This window comes from Diadema setosum, chromosome 11 (genome assembly GCF_964275005.1).
Source record: "Diadema setosum chromosome 11, eeDiaSeto1, whole genome shotgun sequence".
In the NCBI taxonomy this organism is placed as follows: domain Eukaryota; kingdom Metazoa; phylum Echinodermata; class Echinoidea; order Diadematoida; family Diadematidae; genus Diadema; species Diadema setosum.
Genome location: NC_092695.1, coordinates 36086118 through 36105566, shown reverse-complemented (window position 1 = coordinate 36105566; position 19449 = coordinate 36086118). Strand labels below are relative to the sequence as shown.

Sequence of the window (19449 nt, the reverse complement as noted above, 5' to 3'; positions counted from 1 at the left end):
CTAGTACTACAAATGTATGCTGTAGTGTCTCTTGCCCCTCCCATCTCCCATCCCCTCTCTTTCTTCATGCATTTTAGCCTCAAGAAAAGTGGGAGGTTTTTTTTGTTTTTTTTTTGTGTCCACTTGGGTGCATTAAATGGCATTTATATGATATCTAACCTGTAATGAGTAATTGGGTAGTAGGTGGATGGTCTTCATATACCAACTTTCTTTGTATATAAATTTAAGACTTTGTTTATACTCCCTTGCAACATCATTGCTATGTCGATGCTAAAATTCATTCATAAGTTTAAAATTTGTTGGAACCATGTTGACCTAAATCTGTCAAATCATATTCAGTGAAATATGATAAAGATTACATCCTGCATTTTTTTTCTCCGCTTCCCCCATTGGACATCTCACCAAAGCACTTTGTCAAATGATGTAGTTTTGTTAGAACCGACTGACTTACATCCACAAGAAAGACATCAGAAATCACATGGCCAGATGTTGGCATTTTAAGAAGAGATGCATACAAGCCTTGTCTGAAGACTACATCACTAATGAAGAAAGGGATGGCCATCATGCACTGTCTCCTAGCAACCAATCCCTAATCATCCAATCATTATACACTAGCTACTGTAAGAGTGTTACATGTTCTTCTCTTTGACCAAAAAAAAAAAAAGAAAAGAAAAGAAAAAAGAAATGAAGCCTACATTAGACCAAGGAAAAAGTCTCTACATATCAGATTGTATGCAAAGAAACTTGAGTGAACAATGACTCCTCTTATCAAACATTAGAATATTGTGTTTCACCAAGGAGGTATTACACAGGAATTATCAGTGTATGTTTGTTGTACATAAAGATAGCTGCACTTTATTATTAAAAATATATAAATATATAGTTGCTTTTCAGATGTTATTAAACAAACCTCCCTCAGAACATCTATATGGGGATGTTCTATAATTCATATGTAAACTAAAAAAAAAAATTATTATCGTTTAGCTCTGTGAAATCAAGACGGAGAAAAGACAATACAATCACAGCAAGTGACAGTTGTAATACACTTTTAAATGGATAGTAGGAATGAAATAAATGGAGGAATGAAATAGAAGCCCACATTTATGTATGTCGCACAGAAGCAATGCATTCATGTGTAGGAAATATTGCACTGATATAGATGAGATAGCCCTGAGAGTTCTTGAGAGAGTAAATGTTGAGATTTTTCAAGATTTGACCTTAAAGCACGTCAACCTATCCCACCAAAGGACAAGACATAATGATAACATTTTGGTTTGCAAAGCCAAACTTAGTTTTCCTAATGCGAGGTTTTCTCTCCATGTTCCATGACTTGTGATAAATCATTTGACCCCCTGCTTGAATGAATATAATCCATTTAGCTCAGAGACAGTTTGATGTTGAACACAAGCACAGATATGGCAGCAATAGCACAGTGAAGATTTGAATGGAAAGACGAAAGTATATGAAGAGCGCCCTCAAGATCCTCGGCGACTCAGAGTATGGTGTCCTGGCGGTATTTTAGGGAGGGCATCTTAATCATGTGACACTGACATTGATGCTCATTACAACTACAAATTTCTTGTGGGCTTTCTCCTTTGCTTTCCATCTTTTTAAATTTACATATTTTCTTGTTAGAAACAATCCTCTCTGTTAGTCCACATATGTTCTGATGCTGGAAGCCTGAAGACACTGCTTCTCTTTGCCAGGAGAATGTGTCACATGACCACAACACTGCAATTGAAAGACAAACTTGGGGTATAGCCTGTCAGGTGATTTACTGTCACTCAGATGGTCACAAATTTTCTACCATCTACCATTTCAGACTAACACTTTCTTTGGGTTTTTTTCTTTTTGCCTGTCCTTCATGGTTCATTTTTATAGAGCATTTCTTCTTTCTTCCAACAGAATTTTCTTCAAAAGGTACATGTATTTCTGATAACTAGGAATATGGATTGCATTATTCTGGCTAAAAATTAACCATGTACATTGATATGGATGGAATGCAAAATAAGCAAGAAAGGAGGAGAGCAGTAGAAGTTTGTATGCCCACCATGCCAACCTCCATTGTTTTTGTGCTTTTTTGTTACTTGTTATTATTATTATTATTTTTTTTTTACTGGTTTGCTTCTTCTTCATTTTTTGTAACAAAATTATCCATCACTTGTGGCTTACACTGCATCGGGAAAAAAAAATCACTATTTGGTAAATGGACTGCTCCTATGAAGTTCTTAATGTCAAAATGCACAGGCATGTTTTATCAGCCTTTAGTTTCATGATCAGAATGTTTTTATATGACATCCTTGTGAAAAAGAAGGTTTTAGCTTGCTGTCACCATGGCAACATGAGTTGAGGTAAAGCATCATATCTCTCTATTGTGAGTATTATGAAGTGTAATGCATTGTTAAAAATACTCATTAATTTCCTCTGCCTCCATAAGGATTATGTTTTCCCAACACCTCACAATTTACAGAAAATGGAATGAAGCAGAAAAGCAGCAGATATTCTAGTCACATTCATCATTAACTTTATATCTACTGCAAAGAAAAGCATGACACAAAATGTGTATGATAAGATAATCCAAGCATTTACTCAGATGAGATGCAGAAAGAATTAACTCTGAGACACAGAACCATAATTACTGCCTTTCTACTGCAAAGTTGACAATATGTAAATTGCATTATTAAAACTAGATGCACTTTAGATCTCCCACAATAACCAGCTACATGTCTTGCACATTCAGTAAAGATTTTCTTGCTTTCACACTTCTGTATATATCTGTAAATGCAAATAGCAGATCTTCAATATTTCTTGAAGGTGGGCAATACGTACTGAGATGAATTCTCTGTAATATGAGCTCAAACAAGCAGCCTCGCCCTCCCCAAAAGAACACCAGTTTTTAACAATCAAACTTCAAAGCTGATCCACTTAAATGACACTATATGTACAGCAAAACATTTAGTTATTCCATATTGTTTTCCTTTACTTTCCAAACGAATGTTCAATAAGAAACATTAGGTTGTTGTTTGGTATAAGAAGAGTAATAACTTTCGTGAGACTATGAATCTCATTTAAAGATTTAACTTTCAAATATTCCTGTCACTGAAGATAAATGCTATGCAGACAAGAGTGCAGAGATGAATCATTTCAAGGGATATTTGTAAAAGAGCGCAAGACTTCTCCCGCACAAACACCTGATACCAGACGTGAAATGCAGTGCGAATGTAAAATTGACGATGTTGAACTACACAGCAAAGAATGTGCGAGACAGCACGGCAGGCTATTTATTCATAACACGGCGGTGCACGCCTGATGTGAGGTGGCTACAAAAAGACTAAAAATAGATGGGGGAATCCCCCATTTTATGAAAATGATAAGTGAGATAAGATACCAATATGGCAGAGGATGAGTGCTCCTTTTTCAGCATTGCACCAAGGAGGTGGGTTTCAGGCAAACTCTAAGGCATGCAAAACAAATCAAATCAAATCAAATCATAGACTGTTAATCTCCTACTCGTACAATGGCATCATTAATATCACTAACATTAATCCTGTCAGGGCTGAAAGGAATATGTGATGAAGAAAACAATTCTTCTCATACAATATCCATAAAATAATTTCTTCCTACAAAACATTAACATTTTCATTTTAATTGTTTTGTTCAATGCAAATCCATTGAAGCCATCTTTTTTATGTATCATGCTGATGATTCACAAAATTATGCTGAAGGACCAATGTTATAGATCACCAGTCTGCTACTTCAAATTTTACAAAAATGCATCGTAAATTAAACTTTTAAGTTCATAATAATTCATTCAAAACATACTAGCACATATACACAATTCTACACAAGATATCAAAGTGTGGTTATACATTCTACATTTACCACAGACTATAATGAAATGTGTGATACAAATATACATATGATATATGTGTGTGTATAAGTGCAGACTTTAGTCGTACAACATGTTATGAATGTGTCAAAATCATGAGTACAGTGACTGTGTAGTGACTGCACACCCAAACTGATCATATGTCATACCTCGACAACAAATACATTGATTGCACTAATATACATCTGTGGTAGAGTCAAACACATGCTTGGCTCAGATATAACTTTTCTTTTTTAAACAAACATTGATGAGGGCAGTTTACGAATAGGTTAAGCTCTCTCGTTAGGATCTATTTCAAGACACAAATGGAGCGCAGTTAAAATGCAGGCAGAGCAATTTCAAAAGAAGTTTAGCAACTTTTTCAGTTTTCTGGAGGGACTGGCAGGGAACATTTTGTTTGGGAAATTATTTGCATGTGACTATGATATAAATAGAAACTGCTTTAGAATTATCGTAAGGGAATGTCTTAATCTATTTAGCTGATGAATAGTCATTAACATAAAGAAAAAAAAACTGGGGTCATGACATGCCAAGTGCCACATGACTTTTGTGTTAGTTTGCGTGTAAAGAGTTGCATTTTCAATCTTTCCTCTTTAGCAATGAAAAAAAAAAAAGGACCTGATTAAGGCCTGGAATAACTGAGTCAAAATAAGCTTTTACATTTTCTGGTAATGTCTAGAATATACATTTCACATAACCATTTACCACTTGGCAAATCTAAATTTTGGTGATGAAAAATTCATGTTCATGCCTAAATTCATATCTTTTTAGGCCCCCCCCCCAAAAAAAAAAAAAAGTGTCTCAAATACATGATTCTGTTTCTTCCTTGAGCCACTGTCGGATGTAATTTTACTAATTTTCATGAAATTGATTAAAACAGCAGATTTTCTTCTTTTTTTGTCCATTTTATCTATTAATTGCAATTAGTAGTTTTTTTTTTCAAGATCAAAATATAATCATCATCATAGAGCAAATTCTCATTTTGTTATTAGTCACAATAGGTATGTCAAATTCAAGGTGAGATAATGATTACGTTGTTTACAGTTTTGTTTATAGCTTTTACGTATAACATCATATATTATGATCATATTTTATGGGTAGAACTGACACATAATTACTGTATACGCCAAATATTTTGTAGTTTTCTTTTTTTTTTTTTGGCGAATTTTGCAAATCAGGTACTATTCATGAATCTAAAAACACGCAAAATATCAACTCTCATCCTGACATGAATGTGACTAGCATGCGTACATTTGTCCATTCAGTACTGTACTCCACAATTCCAAATTTAACCACTCGCGAAATTGTTGAGAAGTCCTAATTAGCGGAAAATTTGACTCGCTAAAATATATGGCGTATACAGCATCCAGGACAGCTGTGTCAATGTTAACTCATGCGACACAACAAAACATCAGACTTTCATATTAACATCACTTGTTTACATCACACAGACAAAGTAATAGCATCAATCTTGCTCATATTTTACCACTATACAAACAATGACATGAGAGAACATGTAGGAAGAGGGAAACCAGGAAAGGGGACTGCTCAAGAAGACTACCACTGGGGTTATAGAAATGGGAACTGGACAGAGGCACAAGATCACATCCATGAATGCACAAAGTGACAAGAGCAAAGAGACAGTTGGAATACACAGCCTGCTGATTCAGACCCTAATCAATGCACTTGGTCCTGACAGGTGTAGAATCCATTTTACTGACTTCACTACTGCTATGGTAACACTCTACCTTGGTGCTCAGTATGAGTTCAAATATAGCAATTGCGATGATTTTTTTCGAAACATGATTAAAATCTGTAAATGTTTGGTCATCTGGATCATGCGCACAGGCTGTATCACATCCCTCCACACACTCCTATTGGTAGTCTACCTGACAAGGAAACGTTGAGCCAATGCCCTTTCTGCACTGGAGATAGTTTCAATTAATGTTTTATACTATCATTCTTGAAAGTATTGATAACTCAATCAATTGACAAACAGATGAATATCCTCATGTACACTGAAACTCACATAAACACACACACACCGATACACCTGGACCTGCTTTACCTTGATTTTTATGTTGTTGGAATACATGTTCTGCACTTTTGTATTTTCACTCATCTAAAGCAATATCTGTGCTGATGTGTCTACTTGTGATCTCTGTTTCAGACACCAACAAAATATTTGTATGTATGCCACTATTTGTATAAGTGCAAAGGCTAGGGTCTGTGAGATAAGACTACTAGTGAAACATGAACGCACAGGAATGAGACTACAGGGAAACAGAGTAGTTGATTTTTGGTATGGGTGAGAAATACAGTAAGAACAACCATAAAAACTCACACTGGAGGTGTGTTCTGGATCAACCACCTGTTGTGAACAAACAGATTATCTCATGAATAGTCATAACTGCCTCATTACACATGCACAGAAGATGGTTAGTAGGGAGGTCGGCTCATCAACCACGCATCACCGTGCATTTACAACAAAGTTTCTCTACACAAAAATTACATGAAGTCAGGAAAAACGGTACATAGCTGATCTTCATTACAGCATCAGATGTGTTTTCATTTTATTTTGTTGTTTTCATTTTATTCTCCTGTCTTTTTTTTTTTTTGGTTTTTTTTTGTTTTTACTGTGGGATGGGGATAATAGCATGTTCGAATTTTAAGCACTAGCACTTTCGACCTGTAGGTAATAGCGAATTGGCTCCCACTTATATCAATAATGCAAATGAACTTTACTGGTTCTTTAATGACAACATTAGGGAAACATGAAAAACAGAAAGAATTGTCACAGAAAAAATTAACAGAACAATATCCATCTTGATAGTTTGACAGTGGAGACAAAAGATCCATACAAACGTGTAATTAGCACAAAACCTACAAACACACAAACAAGAGACCCTAACATTAATGTGTACTTAACACCGAGCGTATCAATAAACATATAAGTTGCATCATCGCTGGTCTAAAATATCTCATAATTCAGGGGAGCTAGTGAGCATCGCTCCTGATTTCTCTGGAAAAAAAAAAGGAGTTTCATAAATAACCTTTCACTGTCACCACTTATCAGAAATATACTACTGTAAAAGTGGATATTTTCGCGTGACTAATTTTTCGCGCTTTGCCGGGCCGGAAGAGTTTCGCGTGTTTTTAATTCCGCGGAATCAAGACATCACGCACAGGCACATATGGCAAGCAAAAATATTCGCGTGCTTTTATTTTCACGCTAGTTTCTGGTTGCGCGAAATGCGCGAAAATTTAAACACCGCGAAAATTTCCATTTTTACAGTATATGAACAGTCCAAGATATTTCCATGAAACGATGTGACAGCGACAGATCAGTATTGTCATCCCTTTGTATGGCATTTGGGCATTTTTTAAACTTTTAGATACTTTCTAGCATGATCAATAAACCAAAAAAGAAAGTTGATGACAAGTAAAGGCAGTTATCAATGTTTTTCAATGTCTTTTTTTCCCCCTATTTCTTTTGTTTGCTTACTTGTTTCTTTGGGGTTTGTTTGTTTGTTTGCTTGTTTGTGTTTTTTTTTTTTTCGGGGGGGGGGGGGGACAATTTAATGTCACTACTGTGTGGGACATGCAATCCTGTGGTGGTGGGTGATTAGTCATTGCCACATGGGAATATATTGCATGGCACATCTCTCAACATTTCTCCTGGTGCTCATTCGTTCCAATGCTATGGTACATGTATATCCATAGTTTGGATATATCAGATTACAACTTCATCTCGACTAATCTTTACGTGTTTGTTGGTACTGACAATTTTTAAAGCTGAAAAGTTGTGAGAATTCTGCCTAGATATGCAAAATGCAAACATGGGATGAACAGGTACAATGATGGATATAGACAGTCCTGTTATATAATGCAAAGGAACAGGCATGATTTTTAAGAAAACTGTAGGATATAAGAATTTACACCTCTCAATTTATTTAAAGTTGGGTGTTACCCACATGATTAATCTACCTGTTGAACCAACAACCAGGGCAGTACTGCATTCAAAGGTGAAGACTTTGCCACATGGCATTAAATCTGGTGCAAAATTATTTTTAGATATTATACATTCAGTCACCAAAGTCAATTTTGCTCACAAGCGCTTGAAGTTATGTGCTCAGTCATATTTGTAAATTGTTCCAAGACAGTTGTGGAGCAACAGTGTCAATTTCTACAATGACAATGTCTGAAAGCCTCTTAACAGTCCATACTTTCAAAGTTCTTAGATTGCAGAGCTCTCTTTACTTTACTGTCATCTCTGCTATCATCCATGAACTTGCATACTTCAGGACAATGACGGAATCTTTGGAAACCATTTCCATTGAGCAAAAAAAAAAAAAAAAAAAGAGAGAGAGAGACTTGTATGACACTTACCCTGGAAAGGTCAAAGGTGAACTCCATGGTGCGACCCGGCAGCTCCTTGCGCTGGTCCAGGGCAAGGGAGACGACCCTGTTGTGCCGGTCATCGTGGGTCGGAGGCTTGACCAGTGAAGAGGACTTGGAGACGGCTACCTTGAGGATGTTGAGGGAGTCCTGCCAGTGGATACCCTGTGAGGAGGAAGAGGAGAAGGAGGAGGAGGAGGAGGAAAAGGACCAATAGGATCAAACAAGGGATCAAACATCACAAGGTACAACAGGTGTTATCTCATCTTGCCTTTATTAGTCAAAACACAATAACATTGTTTGAGAGATAGCTGATTACTGTAAGACGAGGTGTGTTCGCGTGCATTTTAATTTCGCGAGCGCCAGGATTCACGAAATTAAAATGCATGCGAAAGTTCTTGTCTACACTATATGCATCAAATGCCAGTAGCAGTTCGTGAAAATTTCATGCCGCGAATATATCATGTTTTACAGTAACCTGTTGAGGACGAGTCCAGAGTATACTCGGGCAGGTGTCTATAGGAAATGCGTGAAGCAAAATCAGTCCGTCCTCAACGGGTTAACTCATACACACTCCTCAAATTGACAACTTATGATGACAAACACACTACTGATTTAAAATAAATAAATGAATAAATAACTAATGCACCAACACAGACTGAAAGTGTTCTAACAATCACTGCATAGCCTCTTATTGATGGTGAAATCTTGACAAAGAGTTACTGTCTCTGGTGAAAGGCAAACTTATTTAATTCCATCAAAATACCAATTTATTCCATCTTTCAACATTGCTGTGTATCTCTTCACACAAGTAAAATGGACAATAGTAACTGCCATATCACTGTACACATAAATGACTGAATGTCAAAGTGGCTCTTTTGATACTGAATGTTGCCCACAGAACTATACAGGCACAGATAGCTGCCACATTCACATTTTGTAGATACCTCCAATTCTCTTTCTCTGAGGTTTCCAGTGGTCTTACCTGGACATACTTGGCGATAACCCGCAGCAGGTTGTCGTTAACTTGCTGCATGGGTGCAGCCATCAGGTCAATGTTGTGGATGAGGTGGTAGACAATCTGGAGCACCGGAGATTGGTTGTTGATTGGACCTTTCTCTAACACCTGTGTCAAAGGTTCAAACACTAGAGTCAGATGATACACAGCAAACAATCCAGACACTGGACTAATTCTAATGCTAACACGTAAATTCCCATATGTGCACGGATAATTATATTTGGAAATCATGATGTAAGACATTACAATCACTGATTACAAACGGCATTATTAATATGGTTACATGATATTGCTGCAATCCCCCTTTTCACAAAAAAAAAAAGAAGCAATATTCATCATGGAGAGCAGTTCCTAGAATGAACTGTGTTTCTACCACCTTCTTCACCATGTTATCCTTCAAGTGATTTATCATTGCTATGATGCTTCATATGCTCTCCATCTATTACACACAAACCTCCTCCATATCCTTGTATATTGCCATAGTAACCATCATCTTCAGAATAGCTGCCATTCTCCTCCTCCTCTGGTGAAATACTACCCTATCTTCTCACCTCAATCAAGAATGTCATCATGGGAATGCTGAAGTGGGAGTAGGCAGAGTGTAGGTACTTGCAGACCACGCCCGCCCAGGCCTTGCCGTCCCGATTGTAGGTGCGCTCCCGGTACATCATCAGAACAGTGGAGAGGGGAGCCATCTTGGTACAGCGCTCCTGACAGACCTACCAATCAGCACCAAACAGACAAAAAAACAGACAAACACCCAGCTCAGAAACATCCTTCACTCTCCTTAGCTGGAGAAACTTTCAGTTGATGTATTCATCCTCTGGGAATGTTTGACAATGCAACAGAATGTAAACAACTGATTTTTAATACCTTACATGTGTCCTCTCTTCCAATTTCACTGAATTGCAATGGTTTTGTCATTATATGCTAACTTGCACATCACAAAACACAAATATCATAAAACCATCTTCACTATTGGGAGGATGCAATGATCAGCACACAGCTGGCAGACAAGTAGGTCCACTTACTGCAAACCTCCTTTCATACTGGGGGGGGGGGGGCAAAGTGTGGACATTAACAAAGAGCAAAGAGGTAAAGTGGATGAGATGGACTAAAAAAACTCACCCTGCTGATATTGGTGGCAATATCGCCCGCAAACTTGTCAGGCTGTCCAAACTTCTGGATGAGGTATGGCAGGAGGGCCACCACGTTGAGGGGGAAGCCCGCTGCCTGGGTGGGGTCGACTACCTTCAGGTGAATGTTGAGGGTCAGCTTAGACACCAGGTGAAGGGTCAGGTCATAGGTCACAGATGAAGTGAAACCCTGTGAAGGTAAATTTCACAGCCAAAATAGACAAAATGGAGGTTAGGCACTCAGTGAAATTTCATAAAAAGTAACCGATCTATTAACAAAATGTATTCATCCTTTTGACAATGAGTAGTGCTTTAAGGTCTGGAAATGATTTACTTCATGGGAATATTACATACTTGAATGTTTGTATTTGACAAATGCTATTTGAACATGCAATGATCAAGTTCCAGTTCAAAGCTACTTGTGGGTCATTGCTGATGAGGGTTACAAGATTATGTCACAAAACAAGAGTCATACTGTATAGATTGTCACTGATTGTCACTTACACCAATTAACAAGTCTGTTGATGAAAAGAAAAATGATCTGTGATTTCATTAAGGTAACTGCTGTCTGATTAAAAAATTTACAGAGCACAAGTTAAAATGAGGGGATTAAAAACACAATTCTAATAGAAAGTTTCTAATTGGTACAGTGCAAATGCAACAATTAAAATGTAAGGAAATGATATGTTACACTCACCTTGAGAATAAGAGCCTGTAGGCCTGGGTAGCCCTCCCATCGTAGCTGGCTCAAGACGTGTTCCAGACGTACTCTAACCTCTCCTCTCTCCAGGGGCAAGACTTTCAGCAGCTGATAGTAAGAATGAACACAGAATACATGTACAGAGCTCAATTCTACAGTCATCCACACATCACACAATGGAAGCAAGCGCATTAAGTTCCAATGAAGTTGTAACATTATGTTATGTAAGTGTACACTGCAAACATTCAGTGATCAAATCTGATTTTTTTTTTTTTTTTTTTTTGTTCCAGTTCAAATGATATCTTTGAGAAATAATTCATGCTTGATTCCTTTGGGCCACATGACATTTTCATGAAGCTTGTATTTAGAATGGAATGGAATGGAAAACTTTCCAAGAGTACTATTGGAAGGAAATTGGAAGGAAATTCTAACACAATTCCAATGCATTAAATAAAAGAAAGAACAAGGATGAATTTATCAAATCTAAATGTTTCTTCTCATTCGACAAATCCATATTGGTAGTTTGAAAAATCCCTTGTGTGGGAAAGAAGTCATCAGTAAACAAACCTTGTCAAGAGCCTTGAGCGCCATCAGGAACTCATACTCATAGTCTGATTCTAGCAGGGAGACGAAGATCCAGAAAATCTGGGACAGCATGCTCAGCCGCTCCTCAAAGAAGTTCTCTCCAAGGTGTTTGAGGGAGGAGGAACTCCGCGCCCGGCCGCCGTGGAAACGAGGCTTGTCCAGCTCGCTGGTGGTGGAGCTCCGACTCCTGTGCTCGCCGACGTAAACTCGCATGTCTGCAGTTTTTTAGTATAAGTATAGATAATGTATCAGTATCATTTGATAAAGGTAAAAGGTGTCATCAATAGCTGTCTTTCGCACAAAAGACAAATTATAAATGGTGATAAATGATAGTACAAATAAACGAAATTGATTCAGCCTTCTTTAAAGTTTTCTGGCACACCAGCCTAAAGTTTAAATGACTTTGTACATAGGCATGTTGTCCATGGTACTGAAAAGGTTAATGTGAATTTGACAATTTGACAACTCTATACCAAAGGACAACAAACTTGATTGTCTAGTCACTTGCACAAAATTACATTCTCCATAGAGCACTTGTCAGATCAAAGAGAGGCTCAAGGGTGGAAATGGCTTTGAAGAATTTGGATTCTGTTGCTGATTTTAAGAATAACCTTACTCATCTGTTGAGCAACAGTGCCAGAGAGACCAAACTTGTAACAGTGCAACAAACTGTTCATGCATACCACTTAACCCGTTCCATACAGGAACCTGGTGGCCCGTGTATTAAGTCTATTGGGGATCCAGAATTCAGTACGGAATGGGTTAAGAATATGAAGGGACATTGTAAGTTTTTCATGGAATTAGTGCAGTTATGATATGGGTCGTGATGCGAGAAAAGGGCCCTTAGGGCATAAAATACCGAAAATGAGTTTTTACCGCCACATTGTAGAATGAACTCTGACGCATATAGATAAGCAGACCATTTTCTGAAATTCAACTCCTAACTGCCCCAATTATGACATTTAAAAAGGCACGTTTTGTCCAAATCCTGCCACTTTTTGATGCATCTATGCATGTCAAGTGCGCGCAGCTACAAAGCTGATCTTTTTTTTTTTGCGTAATGGTTTGTCAAACTTCCACACAGTTTTCTAGAATTTGCGCGCAGCAGCACTAAGGGCCCTTTTCTTGCATCACATTCCATATATCAGTGATATTTGAGAAGGTGAATGGAGCCTGTGTCTGACCAGAAGAGCCATTGCTGGGACCAGAAGAAGAGGTAGGAACTTCCACAATCTTGGTCCTCATTGACGTCGGTCCAGGCAGGCCGTCATAGGCTGACCCAGGTGGTCCTATGTTGAAGAGGTTGCTGGTGCTCTTGCGGAACTCAGCCTTGCGCGAGGACCCAGACTTGGACCTCTCCCTTATGTCAGGGAAGACCAGGTCCTGGGCCAGGACGTCGATTGCATTATCCAGGGTGAGAAGAATCTCAGTAGCATAGCCCTAACAAGATGACAATGAAAGACATTAAAAAACAATAATACGTCATAGTTAACAAGTGAACAGGAATACGTCATAGACAACAGGTGAACAGGAATACGTCATGGGCAACAGCTGAACTAAATTCCTACAGCATCTTGGTACATACGCTCTACCCAAAGAAACTTAGGAAAGAGCTGATAGAACTAGTCATTAATAAGATGCTTGAGTATGCTCATGCATGCTTGTGCTGAGCTGCTTTTACAATTTATCCTTCCTATCACATACAATCATTGCCAACATCAATGAAAACACACACACACACAAACACACACACACATACACACATACACACACACAAAATCAAAGAGTATGTGTAACCGCACAGCTGTATTTACCTATTTCTCTTCTTTTCATGATGCTTTAATCAACTCATTTTCACCCTTTCATGTCACTACCACCTGCTAAGACCATCACACACTTTCTAAGGCATGCAAGCAAGCCAACTGCATTACAGCTGGTGAACAAGAAGAAGAGCCCATTGGTGTACCTGTGCATCGTCCCCTTGGTCTGCTACAGTCTCGACCAACCTGGTAAGGATGTTCGATAGCATCCGTGAGTTCAGGGCTGGATTGAGGGCCCGGAACATCTACAGCAGAAAAAACAAACCAAAGAGACTTAGGTATTAATAATACCATCAGCACTGAGACATCATAACTGTTACAGTACCGTCACTCTGCAATAACAACAAAAAAGTTGAACCATGATATTCCTCACAAACGGTTGATAATATGGGGCCTTCAACACAATTAAAGGACAAGTTCACCCTCATGAACATAAGGATTGAGAGAATGCAACAATATTAGTAGAACACATCAGTGAAAGTTTGAGGAAAATTGGACAATCGATGCAAAAGTTATGAATTTTTAAAATTTTTGTGTTGGAACCACTGGATGAGGAGACTACTACAGCTTGTGAGTCATATGCGTACAACAGTATAAAGAAAATTCAACATATTTTCACTTTTTTCGCATAATAAAAGAGCACTTGACTTGCCTCTTTCTAAAGGCAGGGGGAATAATATTACCCATAACATTTGTCGGTAATGAGTCAGGGGAATATGTACTTTTTTCAAAAGATGAAATTTTGTGAAATTCTCTTTGTATTGTCCTTATATTGTTGTACGCATGTGACATCTAAGTTATTCACACACTGCAGTAGTCTTCTCATCCAGCGATTACTGCACAAAAACTTCAAAAATTCATAACTTTTGAACGGATTGTCCGATTTTCCTCAAACATTCAATGATGTGTTCTACTAATATTGCTACGTTCCCTCAATCCTTATGTTTATGAAGGTGAACTTGTCCTTTAATGGATCAATGACCAAAAAACAAAAAAAAAAAAAAAAAAACCAAACATTAAAATGACACCACAGAATAGAGGTACATTGTAAACATCATTCAAGTATTCTTTACAAGATTACATACAAACATACACAATTAATCATCAATTGCTACATAACCATCATGCTTTCATTTTACACTTTGGCAATTCCTTGAATCATGACAGACAAAGATAATGCAACATTTGCTACAGAGAGAGAAGTCCCATTTCCAGGACTGACAATATTTAAATTCTTGTTCAAAAAGTGATTCTGTAGATTCTTGGACACAGTCTGCTCTACAGCAAGATTCAGCACACTGTAGCTCCTGGGTGATCTTGAGTAAAAGAGCACGAAATGGGATGTGACGTACCTGGAAAGACCGGCCAGCGTAGTGCCTGGAGGAGCAGGAGAGGGCGAGATGGAGGGCGACCTGAGCCCACCGCTGCTCCAGGTGTGAGCTCCTCATGCTGCCGTGGAAGATCTTCACCACGTTCCTCAGGAAGATCTCCAGCTGCTCCGCACTCTTGATGCTGGTACCTCGGGGTGTGATCTCCTCGCAGGACCATAGAGGGCGGCATTTCCTGTGTAGACGATGGAAACAAAAGATGCAATTGTTGCTATTTCTCTTGTATACATTGCATAAGAGATGATTGACAGTTACATACAAACACAAACACAAAACAATCACAAACAGACGATGAGTAACTGTAGAAGTGACCACATCTGTAACAAAAACAAAAACAAAAATGTGAATGCAGTGAAGGTACAATGATAAGTTACACTGGATCAAAAATAAAACTACATCTCAAGCTATTGGTGTCATCAAAAGCAGAAGATTTGAACTGAGCAATAATCCTACACACCAAGACACTCTTATTGCCTCAGTGGATGGAGATAGTGGCTGAAAACATCTGGACGTGTATGAAAAGTCACGGCAGTGTCAGAACAGTGTTAAAGACATGCAATGCAGGTGCTCATAATATCTGGAAACTTACACTAAAAAAAAAAAGGATCAGTAAGTGTTAAGTACTAGACTTCCAAGCATTTCACTATATCTCTTATTCTAGGAGGAAGCACAGAAAGTTAACTGGAACCAGGGATGAAAGAAATCCCAACCCTTCCAATCAAAAGATTCCCTACCTTGTGACCAGGAACTCGACGAGAGCTTTGGCGGCCTCCTCAGTGGTTCTCAAGTGATCAACACTGATGTGTGCCACGGCGGTCAGTCCAAATGGGATGACTGTGGACGTAGAGCTCATGCTGGACCCCGAGACGGTCGAAGCACCGCTAATGGTTGTGGTGCTACCCATCAGCGCTGTGCCGTCCGAGTCGTACGACATGGTGTCTGCTGGGTGACCATTTGTGTTGCCCACTGCACCTGAGGAAGTCAAGATATCATACTCAGCATTTCAATTAAGACATTACCACTTTGTCTTCCAAACTTCAAATAAAACCTTCTTATTGAAATCTTGAAAGAATTGAAATCCACTGCTAAAGAAGGATGTTTGGTAAACTCATTTGTTTTCTTTCATGTACAGTAGGCCTACAGGAGGAAAAGACTGCCCTACCAGGACCTATGAATATCTTATATCAATATATTGATGCTCACAATAAAATGAGGTGATTTATATGTAATTCTCAAAATTCTCAAATCTAAACCTTGAGGTGTACAAACAGAATATATTTTGCAGATACACTGTACTTCAAGTATCTTTCACTTTGAAGCATTTAGGAAGTTACATTGACAGTTGATAAGTGTCGTCTGAGATAGTAACAATTGCTGGAAAGGTTTCTTCCCTACTTGGCAGAGAAATCCACATCTTAATTGTCAATGATCAAGAGTAATAGTTATCTAATCATCTCAACAGTGGAACAAAGAGCCCTGAATGGAGACTGCTTTCACTTACACCTGGACCAATTTGTATCAGTTTGATTTAATCCTGTTACATTACAGGAAATCATGGCTGAGTGTAATGGGAAAAGGCTACATGCAAATGCAATAGGTAACGTTTGGCTACGTGCAAGGGTGCATAACGAGTTACGGTCACTCCCTAGATACCTGTGAAGTTGTATTCCTTGGTGACAGCGCGCTGGTCCAGCAGTCCATGGAGGTCACTGATGACGTGGTGAGATAGCAGAGTGTTGGCTACGCTGACAAAGTCATTGTGAGGAGCCAGTACCACCAGGAGGTTTAGCAGCAGGCGTTTGCAGTGCTCATGGACCAAGGGCCAGGAGTGGTCCAGGCCTAATTACCACCAGTCATGGAGGTTAAGAGAATATTAGACTAAGTGACTAGATGAAATGATCAGAGAGGTCACAGAGGTAAGGAAGGATTTGGATGGTGATCATAGACCTGTATGGCTCAATCTATTTTTGAGACTCACTGCTTATTGCCATCAACATTTTCTTGTCAATATCATCACAATAACTCTCAAAACTATGGTAATAAACATTATATTTGTCAATGTTGAAATTAATTGTCAAAATCACCCTCAGCAGCATCAGAGAAGGCTCCAAACTCAACACCATTGGCTGTCCCCCTTCTGATCTTCTTGGTACATTACAAGACCCATAGCCAAAACTCATGCTGAAGTGTGGTATAGTAGATTCAGTTCTAGACTTACAAACAAAAAAAATTTGAGTTCCATTTGTGTCGTGTGTACACATCTTTGGATGCAATGTTTTACCCATTATGTCCTTTTTCATCTAGATGTAAAACAACATGGGTTCCTGGCTATTCCAGGGTAAGCCCTCTGGAAGATCACTGCCTACACTGAAGAGGCTGCCCTAGGTGAGACCATAATGATATCATATTTTTACAGGAAAAAAAATATGATTCCTTTGTCCCCCATATGGCAAAGGGGATTCCCTGACTCAGGGGGAATCTCCTAATTATCAGGGAATTCCCCTCATCTCAGACTCACCAAGGAAGAGTACATGCAGGATGTGAGGTAGGTGAACCTGCCAATCAACATCGACCTTCTCCAGTACCAGGTCAGTCAGCAGCACAGTCGCTACATTGCACCTGTCAGGAGGGAGAAGCAGAAGGTGACTTTCAGATACTAACAACCAACCATTACACCCATTGCATCAAAACCAGCAAAAAAAAAAAAAAAGTGGTTCATGGGACAACATTTATTCTTGGCATCCTTGAACTACATACTCAGTAATCATTACCTCAAACAAACAAAATACTGGTTAACCATATTTTACTTACAGGAAAAAGGTGTATTTATGTAAGCAGAAGTAAGAACACTATTCCCTGTTTGTCCTTTTTCAAGGCTATGTTGTCAAAATCATATCATAAAGAGTGTTATATTGCAAAGACACAAGGAAAGATTAACCCGTTGAGGACGAGTCCCGAGTATACTCGGGCAAGTGTCTATGGGAAATGCGTGTTGTAGCAAAATCAATCCGTCCTCAACGGGTTAATGTGCATAACCGGAAATGGGAACCACTCAGCGGTATTATCGAGCTTTAGTTATTTTTCACTGAATGTTTCGCCGTGGCATTTTCATGTTGTAGTTTTTTTTTTCTGTCGATATGGCATAGATTTCAATAATATTAGATTGTGTATATGCGCTTACCACTCGACATGCCGTTAGCAACCTTCCGGCTATGTCAGCTTTTAACATTCCTTTCCATTATAAACCCACACAGATAACATACCTCAAGAGAAAAATGTGCATGTATAATTAAGAAGCTGAACAAAATTTATTCGTTGTCATGTATCTCTCAGCTGTGATTCCTTCAAGAATGTTATATGATGAGTACCAAATAAACCATCACTTGGATATATTACCTCAATCATTCAAGATGTTTATTCCAAGACAACCAACTCATTGAGGAACACCTTGCATGCAATTATTACCAGCTATTTAACAACCTTAAAGCATCTCCATTGTTTTTTTGTTTTTTTTAACAAGTACATGTAGCCTGTCAATTTATATGCAGATAAACCTCACATTACACAAGGAAAACAGCTTCTCAGCAGTTGAACCCTCAAATGCACATGACAACTTTCAAACAACCTCGCAACTGATGCAAGAAGGAACTAGTTTGAGACAGCGTACTTGTGAATCACTCCCTGGGGAGGCGTCTCATTTTCATCGATGTAATCACTGAGGGGGGCATAGTAGCAGTCCTCTGAGAGTGGGAGGGGTAAGACCAGTCCGTTCTGGGTTTGCTGTCTCCAGATGGTGAACAGGTTCTCCTTGGCCACACCCTCATGCCCCTTTTCATCAATGCTGGTGAACCTGGGAGAAAGAAGGACAGGATAATCATATCAAAATTTGTATCATTACCTCATTTCACTTCAAGAATTAAGTAAAAAAAAGCTATTAATAGCCTATGACACCACATACTATCAAAGACTCTAATTCAAAATTTGGGTGGCTATATCCAATCAATTATCATTTGATTAGATTAAATTGAATTCAACACACTTTGATAAATGAAAAAATGACAACCTTAAGTGGCAAGAAGATAAAACCAAAAACAAATCTCATATCTTCATAAAATTAACGATTTGTAAAAAAAAGTTTACTTTGTCTTTCAAAGATGGAACCTACTCACAAAAAATGCAATGTTTACAGACTTATGTACACATACATGTACCTATTCATAATGAAGAGAAAATATGGTATCATAGCAGACATGCATTTCATTTCTTTGCCATGAGTAGAAGTGTTGAATCACTTTCTCCTTTCTCTCACCTAACGGAGTCATCCTCCTCAGGAATGGCAGGCTTGAAACGGATGCGGTCCATGCCGGATGACAGACCGGCGGACTCGCTGCTTGGGGTGGACGTACTGCTGGTCAAGGTGGACAGACTCCCACTGCTCTGATGGAGGGATGAGGAGCCCTCACTAGATCGGATGATGCTGCTAGGGCAAAGGAGATGGGTATTGTACAACATTCA

At 38.6% G+C, this 19449-nt stretch overlaps 1 protein-coding gene across 1 annotated transcript in view; it reads right to left on the bottom strand.

The window, feature by feature from the left end:
* Positions 1 to 19449, bottom strand: part of LOC140234801 (protein furry homolog-like) — a 124289-nt gene that overhangs the window by 23996 nt on the left and 80844 nt on the right. The window contains exons 30-45 of the mRNA XM_072314837.1: positions 19244 to 19411; positions 18602 to 18784; positions 17453 to 17553; positions 16588 to 16773; positions 15669 to 15906; positions 14899 to 15109; positions 13693 to 13791; positions 12911 to 13166; positions 11709 to 11941; positions 11139 to 11249; positions 10434 to 10631; positions 9857 to 10024; positions 9273 to 9413; positions 8279 to 8452; positions 6234 to 6260; positions 3389 to 3454 (exon numbers count right to left, since the gene is read on the bottom strand). Coding sequence (XP_072170938.1) covers positions 3389 to 3454; positions 6234 to 6260; positions 8279 to 8452; positions 9273 to 9413; positions 9857 to 10024; positions 10434 to 10631; positions 11139 to 11249; positions 11709 to 11941; positions 12911 to 13166; positions 13693 to 13791; positions 14899 to 15109; positions 15669 to 15906; positions 16588 to 16773; positions 17453 to 17553; positions 18602 to 18784; positions 19244 to 19411 — 2560 coding nt within the window. The remainder of the gene's footprint in view (positions 1 to 3388; positions 3455 to 6233; positions 6261 to 8278; positions 8453 to 9272; positions 9414 to 9856; positions 10025 to 10433; positions 10632 to 11138; positions 11250 to 11708; positions 11942 to 12910; positions 13167 to 13692; positions 13792 to 14898; positions 15110 to 15668; positions 15907 to 16587; positions 16774 to 17452; positions 17554 to 18601; positions 18785 to 19243; positions 19412 to 19449) is intronic.